Below are 23,638 nucleotides of genomic sequence, written 5' to 3' on the forward strand. Positions count from 1 at the left end.
AACATGTGGTCCAAATGCAGGAGAGAATTACCAAAATAATGCCACTAGTGAAAGAACAGCTCCTCCAAGTGCAAGAAAGGCAGGCTAACGTCAATAATAGGTCGGCCAAGTCAGACAGTTTGACCGAGGATATCGGGTTTTTGGGTATAGTAGGCTATTACCGATGCTTTGTTCCAAATTTTGCCACGACTGCAGCCCCGCTGGCAGAGCTTACAAAGGGGAACAATTCGGTAATGGCACAATGGACCCCATAAGCAGAACATGCGTTCAAGGAGCTAAAATTTGCATTTTGTCGACAGCCTGTGTTGATAGCTGCAGACTTTTCAAAAAAATTCCTAGTCCAGACAGACAAGTCATAAGTAGGGGTAGGAGCCATATTGTCCCAAGAGGTCAATGGAGAGGAGCATCCGGTGTTGTTTTTGAGCCGGAAAATGTCCCCATGTGAAAAAAATTATGCAATGGTTGAGAAAGTGGGGTTAGGGGTAAACTGGGCATTAAACTACCCAAGGTATTATCTCCTGGGAAGGAAATTTAAGCTGATTTCAGACCATGCTCCCTTGAAGAGGATGTAGAAAAAATAAGGGAATAATGCCAGGGTGACAAGGAGGTTCTTAAAGCTACAGGAATTTGACTTTGAAGTGGAACATAGGCTGGGAAAACTGCATGGCAATGCAGATGCCCTGTCCAGAATTTATTGTTCGGTGACAGTCGGTGCCCAGCTGGCTGGCTTGGGGCAGAGGTATGTAACAGCTGTGGTCTGGAATGGAAGATATGTGTCACAGAGGTTATTCGCTTCTGTGATGTAGATCAGTCCAGTTGTACTCCAGGCCAGATCTTCCACCTGAAACCAGTAAACTATATAAAGAGACAGGTTGAAGTGTGTGTGTGTGTGTGGGGGGGGGGGGGTGTCTGGGAGAACCAGACTTCTGTTGTAAGCAGACTTCTGTTGTAAGAAGAGGGACGCTGTGAACAAGCAAAGAGCTACATTGTCCTGTCAGGATACTTAAGGAACTCCGGCCCTAGGACCAAGGTCTGGAGATGCTACGCCTTAGGGCAAGCTGCGCCTCCGGAAGACTACAGGTCTGTGAATATAAAACGGAATTATTGCTGTTAAAACCTGTTGTTGACTTAATCGCTCCTCCTGTGGACTGGTGGAGGATAGAATTGATGGACCTGCAAACTTTATAATTTTTCTGGAGATCTAGTCGTTTCTGTTATGCTAAACTTACGTTGAATAAACTGACCAAGACATAAGAGTTACTGTTGGTGTACTCATTAACCCCCGGGTCGTTACAATACATTTACCTCAGAAGTATACATACCTGTAACAAATACTATAATGGTCTAATGCTAATGCCAGGTGTATTTAAATGTATGAATTATTTAATGTGGTTAGAATATTATAGGTAGTAAATGTATTTTGCGTGCTGTTACCACTTTGGTTTAAAGTGGGGGAAAAAAGTATTTAGTCAGATACCAATTGTACAAGTTCTCCCACTTAAAAAGATGAGAGGGGCCTGTAATTAACCTTATAGGTAGACCTCAACTATGAGAGACAACATGAGAAAACACATCCAGAAAATCACATTGTCTGATTTTTAAAGAATTTATTTGCAAATTACGGTGGAAAATAAGGATTTGGTCAATAACAAAAGTTAATTTCAATACTTTGTTATATATCATTTATTGGCAATGAAGGAGGTCAAACGTGTTCTGTAAGTCCTCACAAGGTTGGCCCAAACTGTTGGTGGTATGTTGGCCCATTCCTCCATGCAGATCTCCTCAAGAACAGTGATGTTTTGGGGCTGTCGCTGGGCAACATGGACCTTCAACTCCCTCCAAAGGTTTTCTATAGGGTTGAGATCTGGAGACTGGCTAGGCCACGCCAGGACCTTGAAATGCTTCTTACAAAGCCACTCCTTCGTTGCTCTGGCAGTGTGCTTGGGATCATTGTCATGCTGAAAGACCCAGCCACGTTTCATCTTCAGTGCCCTTGCTGATGGAAGGAGGTTTGCACTCAAAATCTCACAATACATGGCCCCATGCATTCTTTCTTGTATACAGATCAGTCTTCCTGGTCCCTTTGCAGAGAAACATCCCCAAAGCATGATGTTGCCACCCTCATGCTTCACAGTAGGTATGGTGTTCTTTGGATGCAACTCAGCATTCTTTCTCCTCCAAACACGACAAGTTGTGTTTCTGCCAAACAGTTCTACTTTGGTTTCATCTGACCATATGACATTCTCCCAATACTCTTCTGGATCATCCAAATGCTCTCTAGCAAACTTCAGTCGGCCCCGGACATGTACTGGCTTAAGCAGGAGGACACGTCTGGCACTGCGGGATCTGAGTCCCTGGCGATGTAGTGTGTTACTGATGGTAGCCTCTGTCACATTGGTCCCAGCTCTCTGCAGGTCATTCACTAGGTTCCCCCGTGTGGTTCTGGGATTTTTGCTCACGGTTCCTGTGATCATTTTGACCCCACGGGGTGAGATCTTGCGTGGAGCCCCAGATCGAGAGAGATCATCAGTGGTCCTGTATCTCTTCCATTTTCTAATTATTGCTCCCACAGTTGATTTCTTCACACCAAGCTGCTTGCCTATTGCAGACTCAGTCTTCCCAGTATGGTGCAGTACTACAATTTTGTTTCTGGTGTCCTTCGACAGCTCTTTAGTCTTCACCATAGTGGAGTTTGGAGTGCGACTGCTTGAGGTTGTGGACAGGCGTCTTTTATACTGATAACAAGTTCAAACAGGTGCCATTACTACAGGTAATGAGTGGAGAATAGAGGAGCCTCATAACTAAGAAGTTACAGGTCTGTGAGACCCAGAAATCTTGCTTGTTTGTAGGTGACCAAATACTTATTTTCCACCATAATTTGCAAATAAATTCGTTAAAAATCAGACAATGTGATTTTCCGGATGCGTTTTCTCATGTTGTCTCTCATAGTTGAGGTCTACCTAGAAAGTCAATTGCAAGCCTCTCTCATCTTTCTAAGTTGGAGAACTTGTACAATTGGTATCTGACTAAATACTTTCTTCCCCACTCTATGTTGCAGCCATGGTTTAACATGCACCTATAGATTTCTATTGGCAAGTGCTGACCTATTTTATCCTTTTTTTGTACAAATATTGTGGAGCTGTGGCTGCCTCCACCTGGTTGCGCATGCGTGCCATCCATTTACCTTCTGCCCCTTCTATTGGACCATATAATTGGTATTCTACCTTCCCAGGTTTTAGTTGTGGACTAAGTCCCAATAGAGGAGCATTCTTAGAGGTAGGTACCTATTTTTCCCAGGTTAAGATTAAACCACCTGGTATTACCTTTGGGACCCATCTGAAAGCTTGGTCACCCGGACGTTGTTAGATGGGCCAATATGATTTGATCAAATTATGTACCAAGACCTTTGCATTATTTTATGTGGTTAGAGTATTTATTATAGGTACTAGCTGATATACCCAGCCTTGCCTTAGTTAATTTGATACAGGTGTTTACATGGAAAATTTTAAGAAGTCAAGGTTACTTTAAAGTAACCAAGGAATAAAATATGTATACACATAGAGGAGCATTAAATTCCCCTCAGGGTGCATGTAACGATGTCTGTCTGCGGAATGTGCCACGACTCCCACTTTCCTTATTTAGGACCTAAAGAATGTTCACACCAAATTTCATGCCTGTACGACAATGAGAAGTTAAATTATATAGGGGTGCACTTACTATTGCAATAAGCATTGAATAATTGAATTGTGATCCCCTTATTTTTCTGATTTAGGACCCAAAGAATGGTCATGCCGAATTTCATGTTTGTATGACATCGGAAAGTTAGAGAATTAGATTAGGTAGATTACATAGAGATGCCAATACTTTTGCACTTAGCATTGAATACTCGAGTTGTGACTAGAGATGAGCGAGCATACTTGCTAAGGACGATTGCTCGATCGAGCATTGTCCTTAGCGAGTATCTCCCAGCTTGGCAGAGAAGGTTCGGGTGCCGCCACGGGTGACAGGTGAGTTGCGGCAGTCAGCAGGGGGGAGTGGGGGGGAAAAGAGAGATCTCCCCTCCGTTCTTCCCCGCTCTCCCCCGCTGCAAAATTAGTTGAAATTCAATGATTAGACCATTTAAAAAAACCTGCCCTGGTGGGTACAACACTGTGGTAGGAAGCCCGCCACTCAAGGGGTTCAACGCTTTTTTTTTTTCGTTTATTGCCCCCCTTACAGTCTTGTCAAGCCACATTGGTTTCCTTTTACTTGAAGTTCTTTTATTTTTAAAGGGTATGAACTGCTCACATGAGGTGATTAGGATCTTTTTAAACTTTTCCCATTTGTTGTCTGTACTGATATTTTCGAGGATGTTGTCCCAATTAATTTTACCGATAGTAGTTCTAAGCTGATCAAATTTTGCTTCACTAAAGTTTAGTTTATTTGTCACTCCCTGATAAGGCTTCTTATTGAATGACAGCTGGAAGTTAATTATATTGTGGTCACTGTTCCCGAGGTGCCCCTCAACGTGTACCCCCATTATTCGGTCCGGTTTGTTAGTTAATACTAAGTCCAGAGTGGCCCTCCCTCTAGTTGGCTCCCACACAAGTTAGATAAGGTAGTTATCTTTAATTGTTCTCAAGAATTTATCACCCCTATGAGATTTGCAGGTATCTTTATCCCATATTATATCTGGATAATTAAAGTCCTACATGATTACTAAGTTGCGGATTGACACCTCTTCTATCTGCCTTACTAGTAATGTTTCAGTATCTTCTGTTGCTTTTGGTGACCTATAGAAAACTCCAATCAGGATTTTGTTAATTTTTTTCCCCCTGTATTTCTACCCATAAAGATTCACTCTGTTCATCTCCTACCCCTATATCCTCCAGTAGCCTCGGCATTAAGTAGGATTTAACGTACAGACATACCCTTCCCCCTTTCTGGTTTCCACGGTCTCTTCTGAAAAGGTTGTAACCCTGTATATTTACCACCCAATCGCACTTCTCATCAAGCCACGTTTCCTCTAATTTGTTCATTGGTGCCAATGTGCACCATGACCGCTGGATCCTCACCAGCCCCTCCCAGTAATCTGTCAATCCGATCCATGATGTGTCAAACTCGAGCGCCAGGAAGACAACACACCATTCGACGATCCGGGTCTTTATGGCAGATTGCCCTATCTGTCCCCCTTATAATTGAGTCCACCCACCACTAGGACCTGTCTAGCCTGCCATGCGCTCCCCGTCCCCATCTCACTGGAGCAGTCATCTCCCTGGCATTCAGAGGGCATGTTGTGCTGTAGCAGTGCTGGCTCTGTAATGGCATCCCCTCATCTGCCAACTTTGCAAAATTGTTGGGTTGTGCCAGTTTAGGACTAGCCTCCCTGGTTCTCTTCACTCTACTCCTCCAATCTGTCACCCAGCTGACTGCCTGCTTCCCCTGCTCTTCCGTACTACCATCTGCCCCCGCCTCTACCCCAGCGAGAGTCTGCTCAGTGAGCAGCAAACTCCTTTGCATGTTGTCAATGGATCACAGTGTTGCTCCTGCCAAATTTCATGTTTGCACGACCTCAGGAAGTTAGAAAATTAGATTTGGTACATTACACAGGGGTGCCAATACTTTTGCACTTAACATTGAATAATCAAGTTATGACCCCTTTACTTTTCCTATGCATGATTTAAAGAATGGTTGTGCTAAATTTTGTTTTTGTACGACATCGAGAAGTTAGAGAATTAGACTGGGTACATTGCACAGGGGCGCCAATACTTTTGCACTTAGCAGTGAATTTTTGAGTTGTGACCCCTTTACTTTTCCTGTTTAGGACTACATTGGAAAGTTAGGGAATTAGATTTGGTACATTGCACAGGGGTGCTTCTACTTTTGCACTTAGCAGTGACTTTTCGAGTTGCGACCCCTTTACTTTACCTATTTAGGGCCTAAAGAATGCTCCTGCCAAATTTCATGTTTGCATGACATCGGGAAGTTAGAGAATTAGTGGCGAGTATGTATATGTGCGTATATATAATATGTAGACTTCTGAGCTAAATGTATTTTGCGTGCTGTTGCCACTCTTTGGTTTCTGCTTATATTGTATAAATGTTGCTATCTGTCTGTTGGGTTGGAGCAGATCCAGTTATATCTGATGGCCTGGCTGTAGACAATGGACTTGTTGATGTGCTTAGGATGGGAACTGCCCCATCTGATGTATGTGGGCTGATCAATTGGTTTCCAGCATAGGGATGTCTGTATTGAAATTCTTAAAAGTTTTATGGTGAGTCCCTCATGCAATTTTTTAGCTCTTGTTCAATACTGTCCAGATGGATTATGATGTCATCAATGTAACAGAAGTAGGGCAGTGGTTTGCTGGAGCAGAAGGCCAGAAAGTCACTCTCCAGTTTTGGAATGAAAAGCCTGGCATACTGCGGTGCCACTTTACTGTCCATGGCACTTCCAGTGAGTTGCAGGAATATCTCTTTGCCAAAGGAGAAATAATTGTGTGTGACGATGAATCTTGGGAGTTATAACATCGATTCAGAGGCAACCTCGTTCGCCTCAAGGTGTGCTTGGCAGGCGGTCAGTCCATCTTTGTTTGGGATATTAGTATATAAGGATTCCACATCCATGGTGGCCAGGATGGTGCCATTGGGGAAGGGACCTACGGTTGACAGTTGATTGGATGGTCCATGGTGTCCTGCAAGTAGCTGGTTGTATTCCTCACCAGTGGTTTGAGGACACCTTTTACCCTCAAACCACTGGTAGGGAATACTGACCTCACTAAAGGGCTTTCAATTAGCACATACATCTTTTTAAGGCAGTGGCTTGGCTGATAACTGCCAGCCACACAGCTTAAACAGCCAATAGCAGAGAAACTTCAGATCCTGCCAGTGTAACCCATTACTTGCCACAATCTATAACAACTGCAGCATGTAAGCAGATGACAGTGGGAGGGGGCCCTTTCTGTCAGCCATCAGCTCCCAACACAATCACAAAGTATCAATGGGTTCCCATGGCAGACAGAAAGCTGACAAAGGCCTCCCTTTTCTGCTATACAACTCAACCTATGAGACCCCACCTCCAGTGGGGTCTAATAGGCTGCTGCCATGGGCTTCGTAGAAAGTACATTAAATTACTTGTGTAGTGCAATCGTAGTAATTAAACTATTGCATCTTCGAGTCCCCTTGAGGGACTAAAAAACAGCATCAAAAAAGTGTAATTTAAACAAAAAAAAGTTTTTAAAAATTGCCTTTTTTTCCCACCAAACCCTTTTAAAATAATTAAAATACCAAATAACATTCTTATAAAGCAACACAAAATAGGTATTACTGCATCCACTACGACCCAGACAGTTGAAATATTTTGTTAGTTATTTAATCGCACAGGATGAACACCGTAAAAATAATTGTAAAAACTGACACCAGAACTGCTATTTCTCTTTTCATTTCTCTCCCAAAAAACGTAATAAAAGCTATCCAAAAGTCACATGTACCTCAAACTGATACCAATAAAAACTACACTCTTCCCACATAAAACAAGACCTCATATAACTGCATTACCACAAAAATAAAAATGTTATCGACCGTAGAAAGCGGCCATTCAGATTCAATTGTTTTTCTTTATGTAATCATGCAGCTCCAGGAAGAAAATTAATGTGTTACTATTACTGAATCGTGTATGACATAAACACAAAAGCCAAAACAATGGTGGAATTTCTAAGAGGTTTTTTCACCTCCTCCCAAAAATTTTTCTAATAAAAGTTACACAAAATAGGACATGTGCCCCAGGTTTCATTGAAAAGTACAACTTGTCCCAAAAGAGCAAGCCCTCATGTGGTTTTCCATGAATAATGGTTCTTGCAATGCCACAATAACAATCACTTAGTCCTTAAACTACAAAATAGGCTCGTCATTAAGAGGTTACTATGAAAGATGCAATGATCAATAGGGCAGGATATCTGAAGTATATTTGCTTTTGAATAACAGATTTTAATAAGAATTACCTACAATAATCATAATTTACTGGTTTTATTGCATAAGACGTCACTTAGTAGCTGCTATAATTTTTTTACAATTTGTAAATAAGATGAGTTAAAGAAAATGGCTAATTCTGTGTGTGACTTCTCTTGTGTCTTAGAAGATGTGTTTGCTGAATAAAACATTTTCCACATTCTGAACATGAAAATGGTTTCTCCCCTGTGTGAATTCTTTGATGTGCAAGAAGATCTGATTTCGTTGTAAAACATTTTCCACATTCTGAACATGAAAATGGTTTCTCCCCTGTGTGAATTCTCTGATGTGTAACAAGAAGTGATTTCCTTGAAAAGCATTTCCCACATTCTGAACATGAAAATGGCTTCTCCCCTGTGTGAATTTTCTGATGTGTAACAAGATGTGATTGGTCTATAAAACATTTCCCACATTCTGAACATGAAAATGGCTTCTCTCCTGTGTGGATTTTCTGATGTGTAAGAAGAATTGATTTTCTTGGAAAACATTTGCCACATTCTGAACATGAAAATGGCTTCTCTCCTGTGTGAATTCTTTGATGTCTAACAAGATGTGATTTGTTTATAAAAGATTGCCCACATTCTGAACATGAAAATGGCTTCTCTCCTGTGTGAATTCTTTGATGTGTAACAAGACGTGATTTGTTTATAAAACATTTCCCACATTCTGAACATGAAAATGGTTCCTCTCCTGCGTGCGTTCTCTTATGTGAAAGAAGATTTGATTTCATTGTAAAACATTTCCCACATTCTGAACATGAAAATGGCTTCTCTCCTGTGTGAATTCTCTGATGTTTAACAAGATTTGGTTTCTGATTAAAACTTTTCCCACATTCTAAACATGAAAATGGCTTCTCCCCTGTGTGAATTCTCTTATGTGAAACAAGACTTGCTTTCCTTGTAAAATATTTTCCACATTCTAGACATGAATTTGGCTTCTTCCCTGTGTGAGCTCTTTGATGTTTTCCCATGCTGTGATTTTCCTTATCAGTCTGTGATAAATCAGAAGATAGAACCTGTATAAGAGGATCAGATGATGGATCTTTGCTGTGAAGGGCTGAGGGCACATCTGGGATAATAGCAGGTTCTTCATCTGTATATTGTGTGATACCACAATCTTCTGCTTTACAATCTGCAGATATCAGTTGTCCCTCTGAGATACTGATACCATCATCTGGCAAAAAAAATAAATTTTACTATTTTACAAGTTATATTGATATTATTAGACAACACAGTAGCTTTATGGTTACCACCATGGACAATATCTGCATGGAGTTTGCATGTTTTTCTTGCGCTTGAATTGGTTTCCTCCCATACTTTTTGTACTATTGTCTTTCTGTATTCCCTAGGTCTTTGTAAGCGCTGCGGAATATGTTGGCGCTATACAAATAAAGATTATTATACTTCAAAAAACATGCTATCAGAAGAATGTAAACATTTAAAAGCCCAAACAGAACCCAAAATGTCAAGTGATGTAAAGTGCTGCAGAATATTGATGCGCTATATAAAGAGGATTAGATTGGTTGAAAACATTTCAATACTACAAGTCAGGTGGCAACCAGGCCATTCTTTTGCAGTTCTTCCCTGCAACCTTATGTTGTTTAGATCCATACTAGAATACTAACAATAGAAAGCAAAAAAGTGCCAAATCTAGCACATAGACCAACAGACTGTAATGTGGTCCATCCGGCTTCAGGCATGCCCGCTGATATGTCCTGGACAAGACAGTGCAGTAGGCTACAGTATTTTGGCCACTATTTTACTGGATCTATAACAGAGTCTTCAAACAAAGCTCTCAGCTCAGATACCACATTAGCAAATGTCATCTTCTGTTAAAATGCAAGACACGTTCGTCATGTTTTTCCTTCTATTCTTGATGTTGATGTGCAAAAACATCACCAAAAACTGCAAATCTGAATGTAACTGAATGTAATAATATGGAGGCCCGGGGAGATCTTTTAAAGTCCCTTTTGAGCAGAATTCTTGACACTCACAGCAGTAACCATCAAATCTCCAAATTCTGGGTCTAGGTCTCCACCCTCAGCATTCTGTTATCTGGGTCCATGGCTCTATTGTGTTAGCACATAGTAATATCATAGGAGACTAATAGCAGCTATTGGTTTTGAACTGAAAATTGGGCACTTTTACCTGATAAGTACTGACAGCAGATGATGTCCCTATCCATATTATAAATGCCCATCCTGTGTTATCTCCTATAACATATCACTTTGTCGGCCATATTTAGTTTGTATTCCGGCTGAATGGGGGAATATACAGCAGAAAATCTGACAGATCCCAGAGCTTATAAATCTACATAACTATCTGCAGCCGGTGACCGAGGAGAATCTGTTACTCTTCTCAGCTGTATTTGGTAGTTACTACTCACCTGGGCGGTTACCTGTAGGAATCTCCTCTTCACACGGCTGATCGCCCCTCACATTTGTGTCTGTAGTATTAATATTGGTCAGATCTTCATCCTGATGCACAAGCTGTGAGACAAATATTGTAAAAGTCAGGTGGAATGTTTTATGACATAATGACTGGAGAGGAGTAATTATCTGAGCCATATAGCTGCATGTCTACAAGCCAGACATAGATATTAGATGGCATCTCAATGACCCCTCAGGATCCTCATACATATGTATATCCGGCAAGGCTAGGCACGTTGTCTCAGTGGAGGAGATCAGCGTCTACCAGACAAATCCGCTGCTTGTCTCGGGGGAATAAAGGAGCAGATAGATATAAATCCAACCTGTTGGCTCCTTATTCCCACCAGCAGTCTCCGCCGCCAGAACACTGGGAGTAGATCCAGACAAGATGTAATGTCTGTGGTCAGCGGTAATCCTGCCATCTCCACTGGCCTCATCACACAAGTAGAAGACATCTAATAAGACTGAAGACAAGAGCTTCACAACCTTCTACAGGTCAGAGGGACATCTCCATCTACCTGATAGTCCTGTGGAAGAAGAGGATGGGGACATCTCTCTGGGGTTCTTCTCTTACTGGATGGAACTGCAGGAAACACAGACGGACACTGAAGTCAATCTTTATATACAGATAATAAAGTCCCTGTGGATTTAGTCCTGTCTATTACCTGGTGATGGGAGCGGCTGGTGGGTCTTCATCATAGCCTCCTTGTACAGATCCTTGTGTCCTTCTAAATACTCCCACTCCTCCATGGAGAAATAGACAGCGACATCCTGACACCTTATAGGAACCTGACAACACAATATACAGTCATCACCCAGAAGCCTCCAGTGCTGTTACTGTATAATGTCCCAGCATTCCCTGCAGCATCACCTCTCCTGTCAGCAGCTCAATCATCTTGTTGGCGAGTTCTAGAATATTCTGTACATTGATGTCCTCATCTTTTAGGAGGTGAGGTGGTGGCCCTGTGATTGGGCTCAGGGGTCTTCCCCATCCATCACACACAGGGGCTCGACAGCCATCACTAGAGCTCTTCTTCACTACTGTGTAATCCTGTATATGGGGATTTACTAATAAACATTACTACAGTTGTTTCCAGAGTCCATCAACTCTACAGTGACATCATCTGTCATTACCATATATAAGAATAAATAATGTAACATCATCAGAATCTTTCCCCTCTCTAGTGACATCATCTGGTATTACCATAGATAAGAATGATGTATCATAGAATCATACAATGGTAGAGTTGGAAAGGACCTCTAGGGTCCTCAGGTCCAACCCCCTGCTCAATGCATGGTCACTAAATCATCCCAGACATATGTCTGTCCAGCCTCTGTTTGAAAACTTCCATTGAAGGAGAACTCACCACCTCCCAAGGTAACCTGTTCCACTCATTGATCCCCCTCACTGTCTAATATCTAATCTGTGTCTCCTCCCTTTCAGTTTCATCCCATTGCTTCTAGTCTTTCCCTGTGCAGATGAGAATAGGGCTGACCCCTATACACTGTGACAGCCCTTCAGATATTTGTAGACTGCTATTAAGTCTCCTCTCAGTCTTCTTTTTGCAAGATAAATGTGTTCCCAAATTCTTTAACTGTTCCTCATAGGACATGATTCGCAAACTGCTCACCATCCTAGTTGCTTTTCTCTAAACTAACTTCAGTTTGTCTATGTCTTTTTTTTAATTGGAGTGTGCAGAATTGGACAGAGTATTCCAGAGGAGGTCGGACAAAGGAAGAGTAGAGGGGGATAATTACCTCACATGATCTAGACGCTATGCTTCTCTTAATAAATCCTAGAATTCTGCTTGCCTTTTTTGCTGTTACATCACATTGTTCACTCATGTTCAGTCTATGATCTATTAACCCCTTAGTGATGGCCCCATGGTGTTTTACCTCCTGCCATTGCAGGACATGTATGAAGGGAGATAGCGCTACTATCTCCCTCCACACAGCGCGGGTATCAGCTGTTTATTACAGCTGACAGCCACGGGCAATAGCCGCAAATGGCCGTACGGCTGATCACGGATATTAACCCTTTAAATGCTACTGTCAATTCTGACAGCAGCATTTAAATCCCTTGGACGATCTAAGGGGGGTCCCGTATGGGCCCCCCGCGGTGAGATCAGGGAGAGCCATGCAGGTGTCATGGCAGCCGGGGGAACCTTCTAAAAGGCCCCAGGGCTGCCTTAGGAGACAGCCTATCAAGCCATCCCCGTGGGGTGGCTTGATAGACTGCATGTCAAAAAGCAGTATGACGTAATGCTTTAGCATTACGTCATACTGCAGGAGGTATCAAAGAATTGCTGGTTGTGGTCCGCTAGGAGGACTAAAAGAAAGTGTAAAAATAAGAGCAAAAAAGTTTTACTAATTATTTTTAAAAAAAGTAATAAAAGTAAAAAAAAAAAATCCCTTTTGCTATATTTGCAATAAAAAAAATCAAAATAATATACAAAAAAATACGTATTTGGTATCACTGCGTCTGTAAAAGTCTGATCTATCAAAGTAATGCACTATTTTCCCTGCACGCTGAACGTGGTACAAAAAAAAAAAAAAAAAGACAGAAATGCACTTTTTTGTTCACACTTATCCAGGACAAAATGTAATAAAAAGCGATGAAAACATCAATTGTATACAAAAATGGTACAAACGGAAATGACAGGACGTACCACACAAAATGAGCCCTCACTCAACTATGTCGACAGACAAATAAAAAAGTTAATGTGCGCAGAAAATGAACACAAAATAATTTTAAAACATGAAATATCTTAAAAAAATACAAGTAGTAAAGCAAAAAAAAAAAAAAAACAAGTTTGGTAACGTATAACCTGTACTGACCCATAGAATAAAGATATCAGGTCATTTTTGTTGCAGTTTGTGCGTCGTAGAAACAGGACGCAACGAAAGATGGTGGAATGTCGTTTTTTTTCCATTTCTCCCCACTTGGAATTTTTTTTAACGTTTTTTAGTACATTATATGGTACAATAAATAGTAACATTGAAAAATACAACTCGTCACGCAAAAAACAGCAAGCCCTCATACAGCGATGTTGATGGATAAATAAAGTAGCTACGATTTTTTAAAAGGGAGGAGCAAAGAACAAAAATGGAAAAAAGCAAAAGAGCTCCGTCACTAAGGGGTTAATATACCCAAATTCATTGAAGCAGAAAAAAGTCTATTATCAGCATATAGCCCTTCACAGTAGACAGCATTAAAACTACATTTTATAGATGCCATTAAAATAGGGGTTCAAGTGGACAAAAAAGTGACACGATAATCCCAAATTCATATAGTGAGCTCAAAAAAGATGGTTCATGGGGAGAACGTTCGCACCTGGAGAAACACATAAAACAAGAAAAAAGCCAAATAGGTAGACCCACCCACACCAAGGAGATTATAAGAGCCCAGGGGTAAAGAACAGTGAGCCTTATTTTTTTAGCGGTCCGACAACAGCAAACCCTGATCTGTCTCCTATGCTGAAGTATAGATAAGAAGTAGAGATGAGCGAGCACCAAAATGCTCGGGTGCTCATTGTTCAAGTCGAACTTTTCGTGATGCTCGAGAGCTTGTTTCGAGTAACGAACCCCATTGAAGTCAATGGGCGACTCAAGCATTTTTGTATATGACCGATGCTCCGGATAGGTCTTAACCAGAAAACATCCGAAATCCATGGAAACACCACAGAAACGGATAGGGCTGAGCAGGGGCAGCATGCAGGGCTGCATCTCAGGCTCCCAGGTCCCACTATTAAGCCACAGTAGGGGCAAGAGTCTGCCCCCCCCCAACAATTTTTACTTTGGACAAACCCTCATTAGCAAGGCACACCTTAGCAAAGCACCACACTACCTGCAACCAAGCACAATCACTGCCTGCGGGTCACACCGCTGCCTCTTCTCCTGGGTTACATGCTGCCCAACCCCCTACACGACCCAGCGTCCACGGCGCACACAAAAGTTTCCCTGCCCAGCCTTCAGCTGCCCTTATGCCACACGCTCGCTTCATAGCTACACCACCCTCATGTCTATTTCCAAGTGCGTCTGCGATGAGGAGGAACCGAAGGCACACACTGCAGAGGGTTGGCAGGGCCAGGCAATGACCCTCTTCGAAAGGGGTGGGTGATAGCCCACAATGCTTATGAGAATTGATGAGAACTTGATGTTCGATCTTCACGTGAGCGGGCCCAGGGACAAGCTCGTTCCCAGCCTCTATCTTGTGTGACCCAAGGTGCCACGAGTTACATAGCAATGGGGAATCCATGTTCCCACACACAATTCATTCTGTGTTGGTGTCGGATAGCTCAATCGACACCGCAAGGGGAAAGCCATCTGCACTCTGCACCCTACCCAAGTCAGTCAGTGTCTTTGTGCCAGACAAGTAAAACACCGCTATGGGAAGTCTGTGTGCACCCACAGCATAGGTGAGTCCTAGGCGAACCAAGACATGAACCATGAAGAAATCAAAGTGCCCAAACATGGCAGACTTTCACTTTACCGAGGACACAGGCCTCTGCACAAACCCTCAGCAATCGTAGGCATGAAGCAGACTTCGATGCTAGTTCAGCTGCAAAGGTCTCAGTAAATCAGTTACGTTTTCTTTCACTGCTCCAATGACTGGATTAGCCAGGAAAAAGTTCCACATGTGTGATAGACATGATGATTGCTATTATAAAATGTCTATCGATTAATATAACCCAAATGTATTTTGCTGTTGTAATGACTTTTAGCTCAAGAGTTTAAAGGACACACACAATCTAATCATGGTATTTGCTAGCCAATGGATGGGTGATGTATTTGCTCTAAGTACATAGAAGTTGCTCAACCAGTTTCTAAGAGTTAAAGGGCCATAGTGTCGTGTATATCCTGTGTTTAATACTGAGTGTTTACCTAGGCCCCCTTCCACTCTCATCCTGAAGCTAGGTAAACAATGATTCATCACTACAGGGAGATGACTTCAGCTAGGACAAAAGTCCATGCTGCCTCAACACTTGGAAGGGGGTGGGCAGAGAGGTGGGGGATTCTATATGATCCAACAAATGAGAATCTTATATGTTACTGATGTAATCTGTTGCACGCCCATTGAAGGGCGGTTGTCATGTGTTATAATAAAAAGCCTGAGCCTCTACACAGTGTAGAGACTCTCCCGGTTTTAGACAAGCATTTGTGTCTGATTCTGGTCGACGATGTGTGCACACGATACTCAATTCGGAAAGCGACAAAATACCCCAAAGCCTGCTGGAGAAATCATAATCCAGATCAGTGGAGTCCCTGGGTGAGCGAGTGGATCTGTGAGGTCACAGCCTGGAACGTACAGAGATCGGCAGATGGCACGCAGAACTCAGGGGCCCGAAAATCTACAGAACACGGTAAGATTGCTTTATGTAAATCTACCGATGTGAGCTGGGTTCTGACTGCTTTTCTGCCTGTTCCTGATCCAGACTGGACCTTCACTGAAAGACAGGTAATAACTCTAGTTCTGTCCACTCGGAAAAACCACCACGTTACCTGTCTAGGGGTATTTTGTACACTGTGTATGCTGTTGTGTCTGAGACGGTTAAAAATTGTTTATACAAGACCAAGAGATAAATTCTGTGACGGTTAATGTGTCAGAAGGGCGGACTCGGCTGTTTAAGTCTGAGGGAACACGCCAGTGACACGTGCTCCTAGGTAAAACTAGTGTGAGGTTAGGAAGATTTATGATACGTATATTTACCTTTTATGATTGAGCGTGTTATGTTCTCATATGTGAAAAGGTATGAAGTATAGCCGTGGTGTGACGGCTGGCTCCAGAAAACTCTTGGTCATTGAAAATAATCGTCAGTCTCTGTGTATAGCTAAAATGTCCTGTCTAGGACGTGTACAGGAAGTGCTCTTCGGAATTGCTAGTAGACCTTGGGTTGATATAAAGGTAGATGAGATATATATATACCCTGAGCCGTTGTGGGTATTCTCCAGTAATCCCGTCTGTCTGGTACTATAGAAAGAATGTGCAGTGTTTATTGTTGGGGGGAGGGCTGCTGATAAGAGTGAACTGAAAGCTTTTTCCAATTAACCCTTTCTGTTTACTTTGTCATTCCCTGTGTTTTGTAGAATTAATGTGCATTATAATTCTGAGTGGGAAAGAGAGGTTATATGGGAAGAATTTTAAGAAAGCAGATTTTACAAGAGAAACACTACTGTGTCTTCGAATAGAATAGAGTTGAGCAAAGTGAGCAAGGACAAAGGTCATAGAGCTTGTGATTTGGTTACTGAACAATGGGAAAGGACCAGGAAAAGTTGCAGAAAGAAATGCCAGGTTATAGACAGATAAGATAGACTGCAGAAAGTTTTCAGAAGATGAGCAGGAAGCCTAGCAGGAAGAAAGGTGTTTTTAGATTGCTAGGAGGAGGTATAACGTAGTTGAGAGATTGAAGAGGAGAAAGCATGTAGGGGGGTATGTGTATTGCTTATGAACAATGTAATGTCTTTGTGTTGACTACAGCCCCTCCCTGTAATGGCGGCCGTGCTTGCAATGTTTACAATCCAACATAGTGTGACTCTGCAGTAAATGTAGTGAGGCCTGCCCCCACCCTGAAGTTACTTCCCCCCATGTGCTCACTTTCAGGGTGTGTGATGTTACTTCCGGTCCCTCCCCATCCGGGACAGGACCTGGCCCCGCCCCTTCCTCCTCCAGCGGCCATCTTGCCTCGCCTGGAAGTGCTGCTGCCCCTGGCCCGCCCGGTCCTCCAGCGGCCATTTTGCCTCACCTGGGAGATTTGTAGCCCCGCCCCTTTCTGCCTCTGGCAGCCATTTTGCTGCACTTGGGAGGCCTATATTTCCCAATGCCACTGTATCCAGTGCTAACATCATGATTGTCTGAAGTAAGGTTTTGTTTGACCAGACTTTGTTACACTCCAAGATGTGGCCACTTTGGATGTGTGATAAGTTCAGGGAAACAAACCTTTGTGGAGATGCAGCTTGGGACATAGTAGATGACTAAGCTGGTTTATAGTGCATGGAAGATTGGAGTTGATGCATGGGGGGCAGAGACCAGGAATACATGACAGGGGACGCTCTCTCATGTTCCCAGGGGCTCTGTTTTCCACTGCCCGCTTCTCCAATGGATACTCAGACCGATGATGTTATGGAAGGCTCCTACAGATGAAATAATTTCCCTATAGTCACCCAGCAAACTTTTTCATGCAATTTGGTGAAGTAATTTTACTTTTTATGTGAAGAAAGAGGGACTGAATTGCCCAGAGTAGGATGTTAATTCATCCGTATTCTTTAGTTTTTCTTTAAGTCTTTGGTATATTCTAGTGTCAGTCTACACTGAAGCTATAATTATATTCCGACAGGAGAGTAAAAGCTAAACGCTGGCCATACCCTGAAATACTATTACACTGGGTGACGTAAAATTTGAATTGTGTGGCGCCCCCTTGTGGTAAAAAATGCTAACTGCGACCTGAAATAAAAAAAACAACATTTTTTTTTTGTAAGGAGATTTTCGCTCAGACTTCGCTGTATACAATGTCACCTTGACCTACAAAGTGCTTGTTTTTGTGCCTCTTGGTTTACTAGTTTGAACGCAATGACTCTTTTTCCATTGAGTATTCCGCTTCAAAAGGGGGGAGGCAGAGGTGATCTGGGCCATAGATGATCTAGGTGTTGTAGATCAGCTATTGGGTTTGAAAAAAATAAATAAATAAATGGAATAAGATAACAAGATTCCGAGCCATGTGAAATAGAACATCAGCACGATTATTTAGTACTAATTCGGTAAGAAACTGCAGGTATGCAAACAGTTATCAGAACCTCTGTTGATAATGCATATGTTGAGCTTTTTGCAGATGGTACCAGGGTGAGGACTGATGACTCCACATCGGATATGCAGTGGTCACACAACAAGATGTCCTAGAAGCAGAAGCTCTGCCTCCGCATGTCACAGTACAAGAAGCGGAATTGAAGGCCCTCACTGAGGCGTGTAGAGTGGCGAGAGGTAAGACGGCAACCCTCTACACTGACTCCTGGTATGCATTTGGCATAGCTCATGATTACGGCCCAATATGGAAGGCCAGACAGTTTTTACCTCAACAGGACAACCAATTGAGAATGGTGCAGCGGTACAGAGTCGCATGGAGGCCCTGCTTCTACCTGACAGAGTTGGGAGTTCGCACCGATTCCTACACTGGAGAGGCGAGAGACGACACCCTCGCTGACAGCGCAGCAAAGGCAGCGGCCCTCAAGCCATGGAAGAAAGAAGAAAGATACTGACAGCATGAGTCAGTGGTAAAAAACTTTGGACATTGACAAAAACTTTGGACTTTGATATGCTAAAAGACTTTTACAGTTACAAGCCAGCAAGGAAGAAAAGAATAAATGGACTAATATGGGAGCAGCAGAAACAGGACAGCGTGTGGTGAACGGTCAACAGCACTTGCCCACCACAGTTCCTGTATCCCATGATGGCCCAGCTGATGGACGCAAAGACCCACCTAGTAAAGCAGCACTGACGACGACGCTTGAAAGAGGTTGGGCGACTTCTGGGTTCTCTGTAGCTGCTGCATCATTTGTCCGGTTTAGCATGATCTATGCCATAGGTGAGTCAGGGCAGAAGTAAATTTGCCACATCACACTTGCCGGGACCACTCTACCCATTTCAGGGATCGCAAATTGACTACGTTCAGCTCCCACTTGTTGGGAAGTATGACTACGTGCTTGTTGTTGTTGATGTCTTTGCAGGTTGGAGGCCGACCCTGTTACCAAGGTAAACAAGTAGGTAACCGCAAAGAAGCTCATGAATGAGGTAAACTGTGAATATGGGGTACCAGAAGTGATTCAGAGTCAGACAGAGGTATAAACTTCGCAGGTGAATGTAACATGTCATGTCTGCTCTGGGTGTATCCCAGGCCTTTTACATACTGTACCACCTTTAGTGTAGTGGAAAGGTGGAGAGACGTAGTGGCACGCTAAAAAGTAAGATACTTAAAAATGATGCCACTTTGGAAAGACTGTCATTAGATATGAACCCAGGGGGGATTATACATTATCTCCCTACGAGATTGTTTGGGCTAGCCCCAAGGCTAGGTCGTTACTATCCTCAGTAGTTACAATTACAATCTGATGTGTTGACTAAGTATGTGATTTCCGTTGTTAAAGAACTAACCAAAGCCTATGCACAGGTGTTCTCTTCCAGACTCAGAGGCAGACACTGGGACACATATCTTGCAGCCTGGGGATTGGGTGTGCGTCAAGAAGTTCCTCAGGAAGCACCCTCTTGAGCCCCGATTTGATGGCCCCTACCAGGTGCTTCTGACTACTGCCACAGCTGTGAAACTAGCCGAAAGACTTACATGGATCCATGCTTTATACTGTAAGAAAGCTTCAGATTCGGGAGACCAATCTTAGTTGTGCCAAAGACATTACTCTGGTTAGGGCTAGTGAGAGAGGAGGGTGGCAACTGGAATCCTTAGTCGGAAGAATATGAAGGTATGGTTACCTTCTAGTATAACTCGTCCAATGCTCAAGTAGCCGCATATTCCTTCGACTATTGTACTGTGGTCCCGTGTCTAAGCACAAGATCCCACCGCAGGCCAGATTTAGCTCAGTCCAGCTGGTTATATGACTCATATACCCGGGGAATACAATATGTTCGTGCCACTGATAACGTCTGGGGAGAAGACTGCCGTTATTGGGGATTAGTGGGATGGAACGCAGGAACAGACTAGTCCTATAAACCGCGAAGTGCCTTAAATAAGAAAAATAAGAGCGGGAAATCCCTAATTAGTCGTATAACCCTCCTTGAGAATAATAAGGACAGCAGGTATTGGAAGGCTGAACTTAGTATGTTGCTTGGTTTTAATGCGGTTGTTACACTAACCATGGGAGATCCAAGACCGGGGGACGGGGGAGACTTATAGTCTGGGGACATACCGGTACGGGAGGACAGATCCCTTAGGGAAGTTTAAAATGAGGGATATGGTAGATGCAGCCGAATGGAAGCCTTCACTTAGTCCCGTGCCCATAATTAACCCCCTCCGCCGTAAGATAAAGACCTTGACGAACATGATGATCATAGCCGACCCTACCTTTTGAGGACACCTTGACAGTAGCGACTGGCTACTCTGACCAGAATCTCTGGTTGGAGTTGATGAGGTACAATGCTAACAGGAGCAACAAGTCTAACTGTTGCGTGTGCGGTAGTGCCCTACCACACTCGGGGATGGTCCCCCTAAATCTCCCTGTAGATGCTGAAGAGTGGTTTATTAGTCTCTTCACGAACATTTCCGCTAATTACACTGTCCGTGAGAAATGGAAGAAGGAATACTCTATAACTACTTAAGTGTTTTGCACCGGAGAGAGTATTACTGACTACCCTGGAAACTACACCTGCCAGGCAAATAGGCAGGGTGGAGGGAGATTTTTGGGAAACTCACTAACGGGTATTGCTCCTCCTACAGTATGATAGGAGGGGAATAGATGCAGAATCAGGTCCAGTCCTTAGGAGACGTTTACTGGCTTTGTGGAGACATGAGGTAGAGGACCCGCCTGGAGGGTAATTGGACAGGGGAGTGTGCCTTAGTAAAGCCCTTATGCTCCTCCACATCCTGTCAGACACTAACGTTTCCCTTGTTTGAAAAAGATGAAGAGCCAGTTCTGATAATGCCAACCACGTACGCTACCAAAGAAAAGGAGAAATGTACTAGTACTGCGCCTGCCCCGATCTCCTAAGATGGATTGTCAGTGGAATTCCCATTTGCCAAGGGATAGTGCAGAAGACCTTAGGTTCCGGCGAGGGCACACCCTGTGGGGTGTTAACTTGTACAGATAGAGGGTATGGATGCCCGGAAATGAGCCCAGGGAATCCATGGCCTCCCTCTGAGGTGAGGTAGGGATCCCCCCCTCCTAGGAGTAGGGACTTACGGGCAGTGGGAAAACCCTGACGCAAGGGTGAGGCGACTTGGACGTGTTCACCATTAGGACTATCTCCAGGAGGGACATTGGTGTGGGTGAAGATTAGGGAGTCCCACACCGTGCGTGCCTGTGCACACTACTTTATGCTAGAGCGAGAAGAGAGACCCCTGGTGGTAGTTTTGATCTACACGTATAAATTGACGTCATAGGATAGCCAAGGGGGGTACCTGACAAGTTTTAAAAATTAGAGACCAAGTTAAAACTAGAATCAAGTCCATTTTCCTGATCATTATGGTAAATAAATGTTGACTGGATTAATTATGTTTATTATAATTAGCAGTGGTTTATAAATTATACTAGAGACGCCTTATAGGGACTAGTCGATCAATAGGACCTACCTCGACTATGACTTTTTTAAAAAATAGAGTGACCTTAGATATGACTTTAGCTAAAAAGGGGAGTGTCTGTAAGATGATAGGGGAGACTTGTTGTACCTACATCCTAGACGACACGTGACCCGCGGGTAAAGACGCAGTTGTCATTAAGAAGCTGACCGCACTAACTAAAAAGAGCTAACTTTTGGGACCAGCACTCGCCATGGATGAGCGGGTGGTAAAGGATCCTGGCACAGACGGGCGTCGCTGTTGTATGTGAACTGATGGTTACCTTTTCTGTTCTAGTCTGCTGTGTTATCCCCTGTGTCAGAGAGACCTGTGAAACTGATGCTGGAAAAGCCGCCCCCACCATGAGTTTGCTGAATGCATCCCCAGAAGGAGTGGACAAGTCCTACACCCCCTTGAAGACCCTAAAACGAACCTTCAACGCGCTCCAGTTATAGGCGCAGAAAACTGTGAAAATTAGATAGAGAATTAGAGGATAGACATTTTAAGGGGGGATTGTGATAGACATGATGATTGCTATTATAAAATGTCTATCGATTAATATAACCCAAATGTATTTTGCTGTTGTAATGACTTTTAGCTCAAGAGTTTAAAGGACACACACAATCTAATCATGGTATTTGCTAGCCAATGGATGGGTGATGTATTTGCTCTAAGTACATAGAAGTTGCTCAACCAGTTTCTAAGAGTTAAAGGGCCATAGTGTCGTGTATATCCTGTGTTTAATACTGAGTGTTTACCTAGGCCCCCTTCCACTCTCATCCTGAAGCTAGGTAAACAATGATTCATCACTACAGGGAGATGACTTCAGCTAGGACAAAAGTCCATGCTGCCTCAACACTTGGAAGGGGGTGGGCAGAGAGGTGGGGGATTCTATATGATCCAACAAATGAGAATCTTATATGTTACTGATGTAATCTGTTGCACGCCCATTGAAGGGCGGTTGTCATGTGTTATAATAAAAAGCCTGAGCCTCTACACAGTGTAGAGACTCTCCCGGTTTTAGACAAGCATTTGTGTCTGATTCTGGTCGACGATGTGTGCACACGATACTCAATTCGGAAAGCGACAAAATACCCCAAAGCCTGCTGGAGAAATCATAATCCAGATCACATGCCCAACCTGACGCAGTTGCAGTTCCCCCAGGACATAGGCCTCAGCGCACACCCTCAGCAATCGCGGGCATGAAGCGGACTTCGATGCTAGCAGAGCATTGAACGTCTCATTGATGCAGTAATGATCCTCTTCTTTGGCCCAAATCAGATAACTGTGGTAACACGAGAGCAAATAAATGATGCCCAGTGCTGATCCCCTGACCCCAAGCAGGAGGAGGAGGTGGCCTTACAAGGCCAAGAAACCATGACCAGGACCCACTGTAGCCTGTGTGGGAAGTATGTGAGCAGGCCCTTGGTCTGGCTTGGTCCGAGCAAACACACTGTGGTACCCAAGGTACCGCGAGTTACATACCAACGGGCAATCTGGGTCCTCTCACACTATTCATTCTGTGTTGGTGTCGGATAGCTCAATCGACACCGCAAGGGTAAAACCATCTGCACTCTGCACCCTACCCAAGTCAGTCAGTGACTTTGTGCCAGACAGGTAAAACACCGCTATGGGAAATCTGTGTGCACCCACAGCATTGGTGGGTCCTAGGCGACCCAAGACATGAACCATGAAGAAATCAGAGTGCCCAAACATGGCAGACTTTCACTGCGCCGAGTACATAGGCCTCTGCACAAACCCTCAGCAATCGCGGGCATGAAGCGGACTTCGATGCTAGTTCAGCTGTGAACGTCTCATTAAGGCAGTAACGCTCCTCTTCTGTGGCCCAAACGAGTTTCTCAGAGAACTGTGGCAACACGAGAGAAAATACATATTGGCCTCGGCCCACAATTGATGCCCTAGTCAGTGAGTGTTTTTGGGCCAGATAGGTA

General features: G+C 43.5%; 2 protein-coding genes and 1 long non-coding RNA gene across 3 annotated transcripts in view; 1 reads left to right on the forward strand and 2 right to left on the reverse strand.

Moving 5' to 3' along the window:
* Positions 1-23,638, reverse strand: part of LOC136629067 (zinc finger protein 585A-like) — a 243,278-nt gene that overhangs the window by 72,579 nt on the left and 147,061 nt on the right. The window lies entirely within an intron of this gene.
* LOC136629024 (oocyte zinc finger protein XlCOF22-like) overlaps positions 7,988-23,638 on the reverse strand; it is a 32,203-nt gene continuing 16,552 nt past the window's right edge. The window contains exons 3-7 of the mRNA XM_066605140.1: positions 11,285-11,464; positions 11,079-11,202; positions 10,932-10,996; positions 10,371-10,473; positions 7,988-9,158 (exon numbers count right to left, since the gene is read on the reverse strand). Coding sequence (XP_066461237.1) covers positions 8,080-9,158; positions 10,371-10,473; positions 10,932-10,996; positions 11,079-11,202; positions 11,285-11,464 — 1,551 coding nt within the window. The 3' untranslated portion in view covers positions 7,988-8,079. The remainder of the gene's footprint in view (positions 9,159-10,370; positions 10,474-10,931; positions 10,997-11,078; positions 11,203-11,284; positions 11,465-23,638) is intronic.
* LOC136629083 (uncharacterized) lies at positions 15,078-22,714 on the forward strand. The gene is made up of 2 exons (XR_010792909.1): positions 15,078-15,776; positions 21,984-22,714. It is a non-coding gene; the product is annotated as an uncharacterized lncRNA (long non-coding RNA).

The sequence above is a fragment of the Eleutherodactylus coqui genome, chromosome 5 (assembly GCF_035609145.1).
Source record: "Eleutherodactylus coqui strain aEleCoq1 chromosome 5, aEleCoq1.hap1, whole genome shotgun sequence".
NCBI classification, from domain to species: domain Eukaryota; kingdom Metazoa; phylum Chordata; class Amphibia; order Anura; family Eleutherodactylidae; genus Eleutherodactylus; species Eleutherodactylus coqui.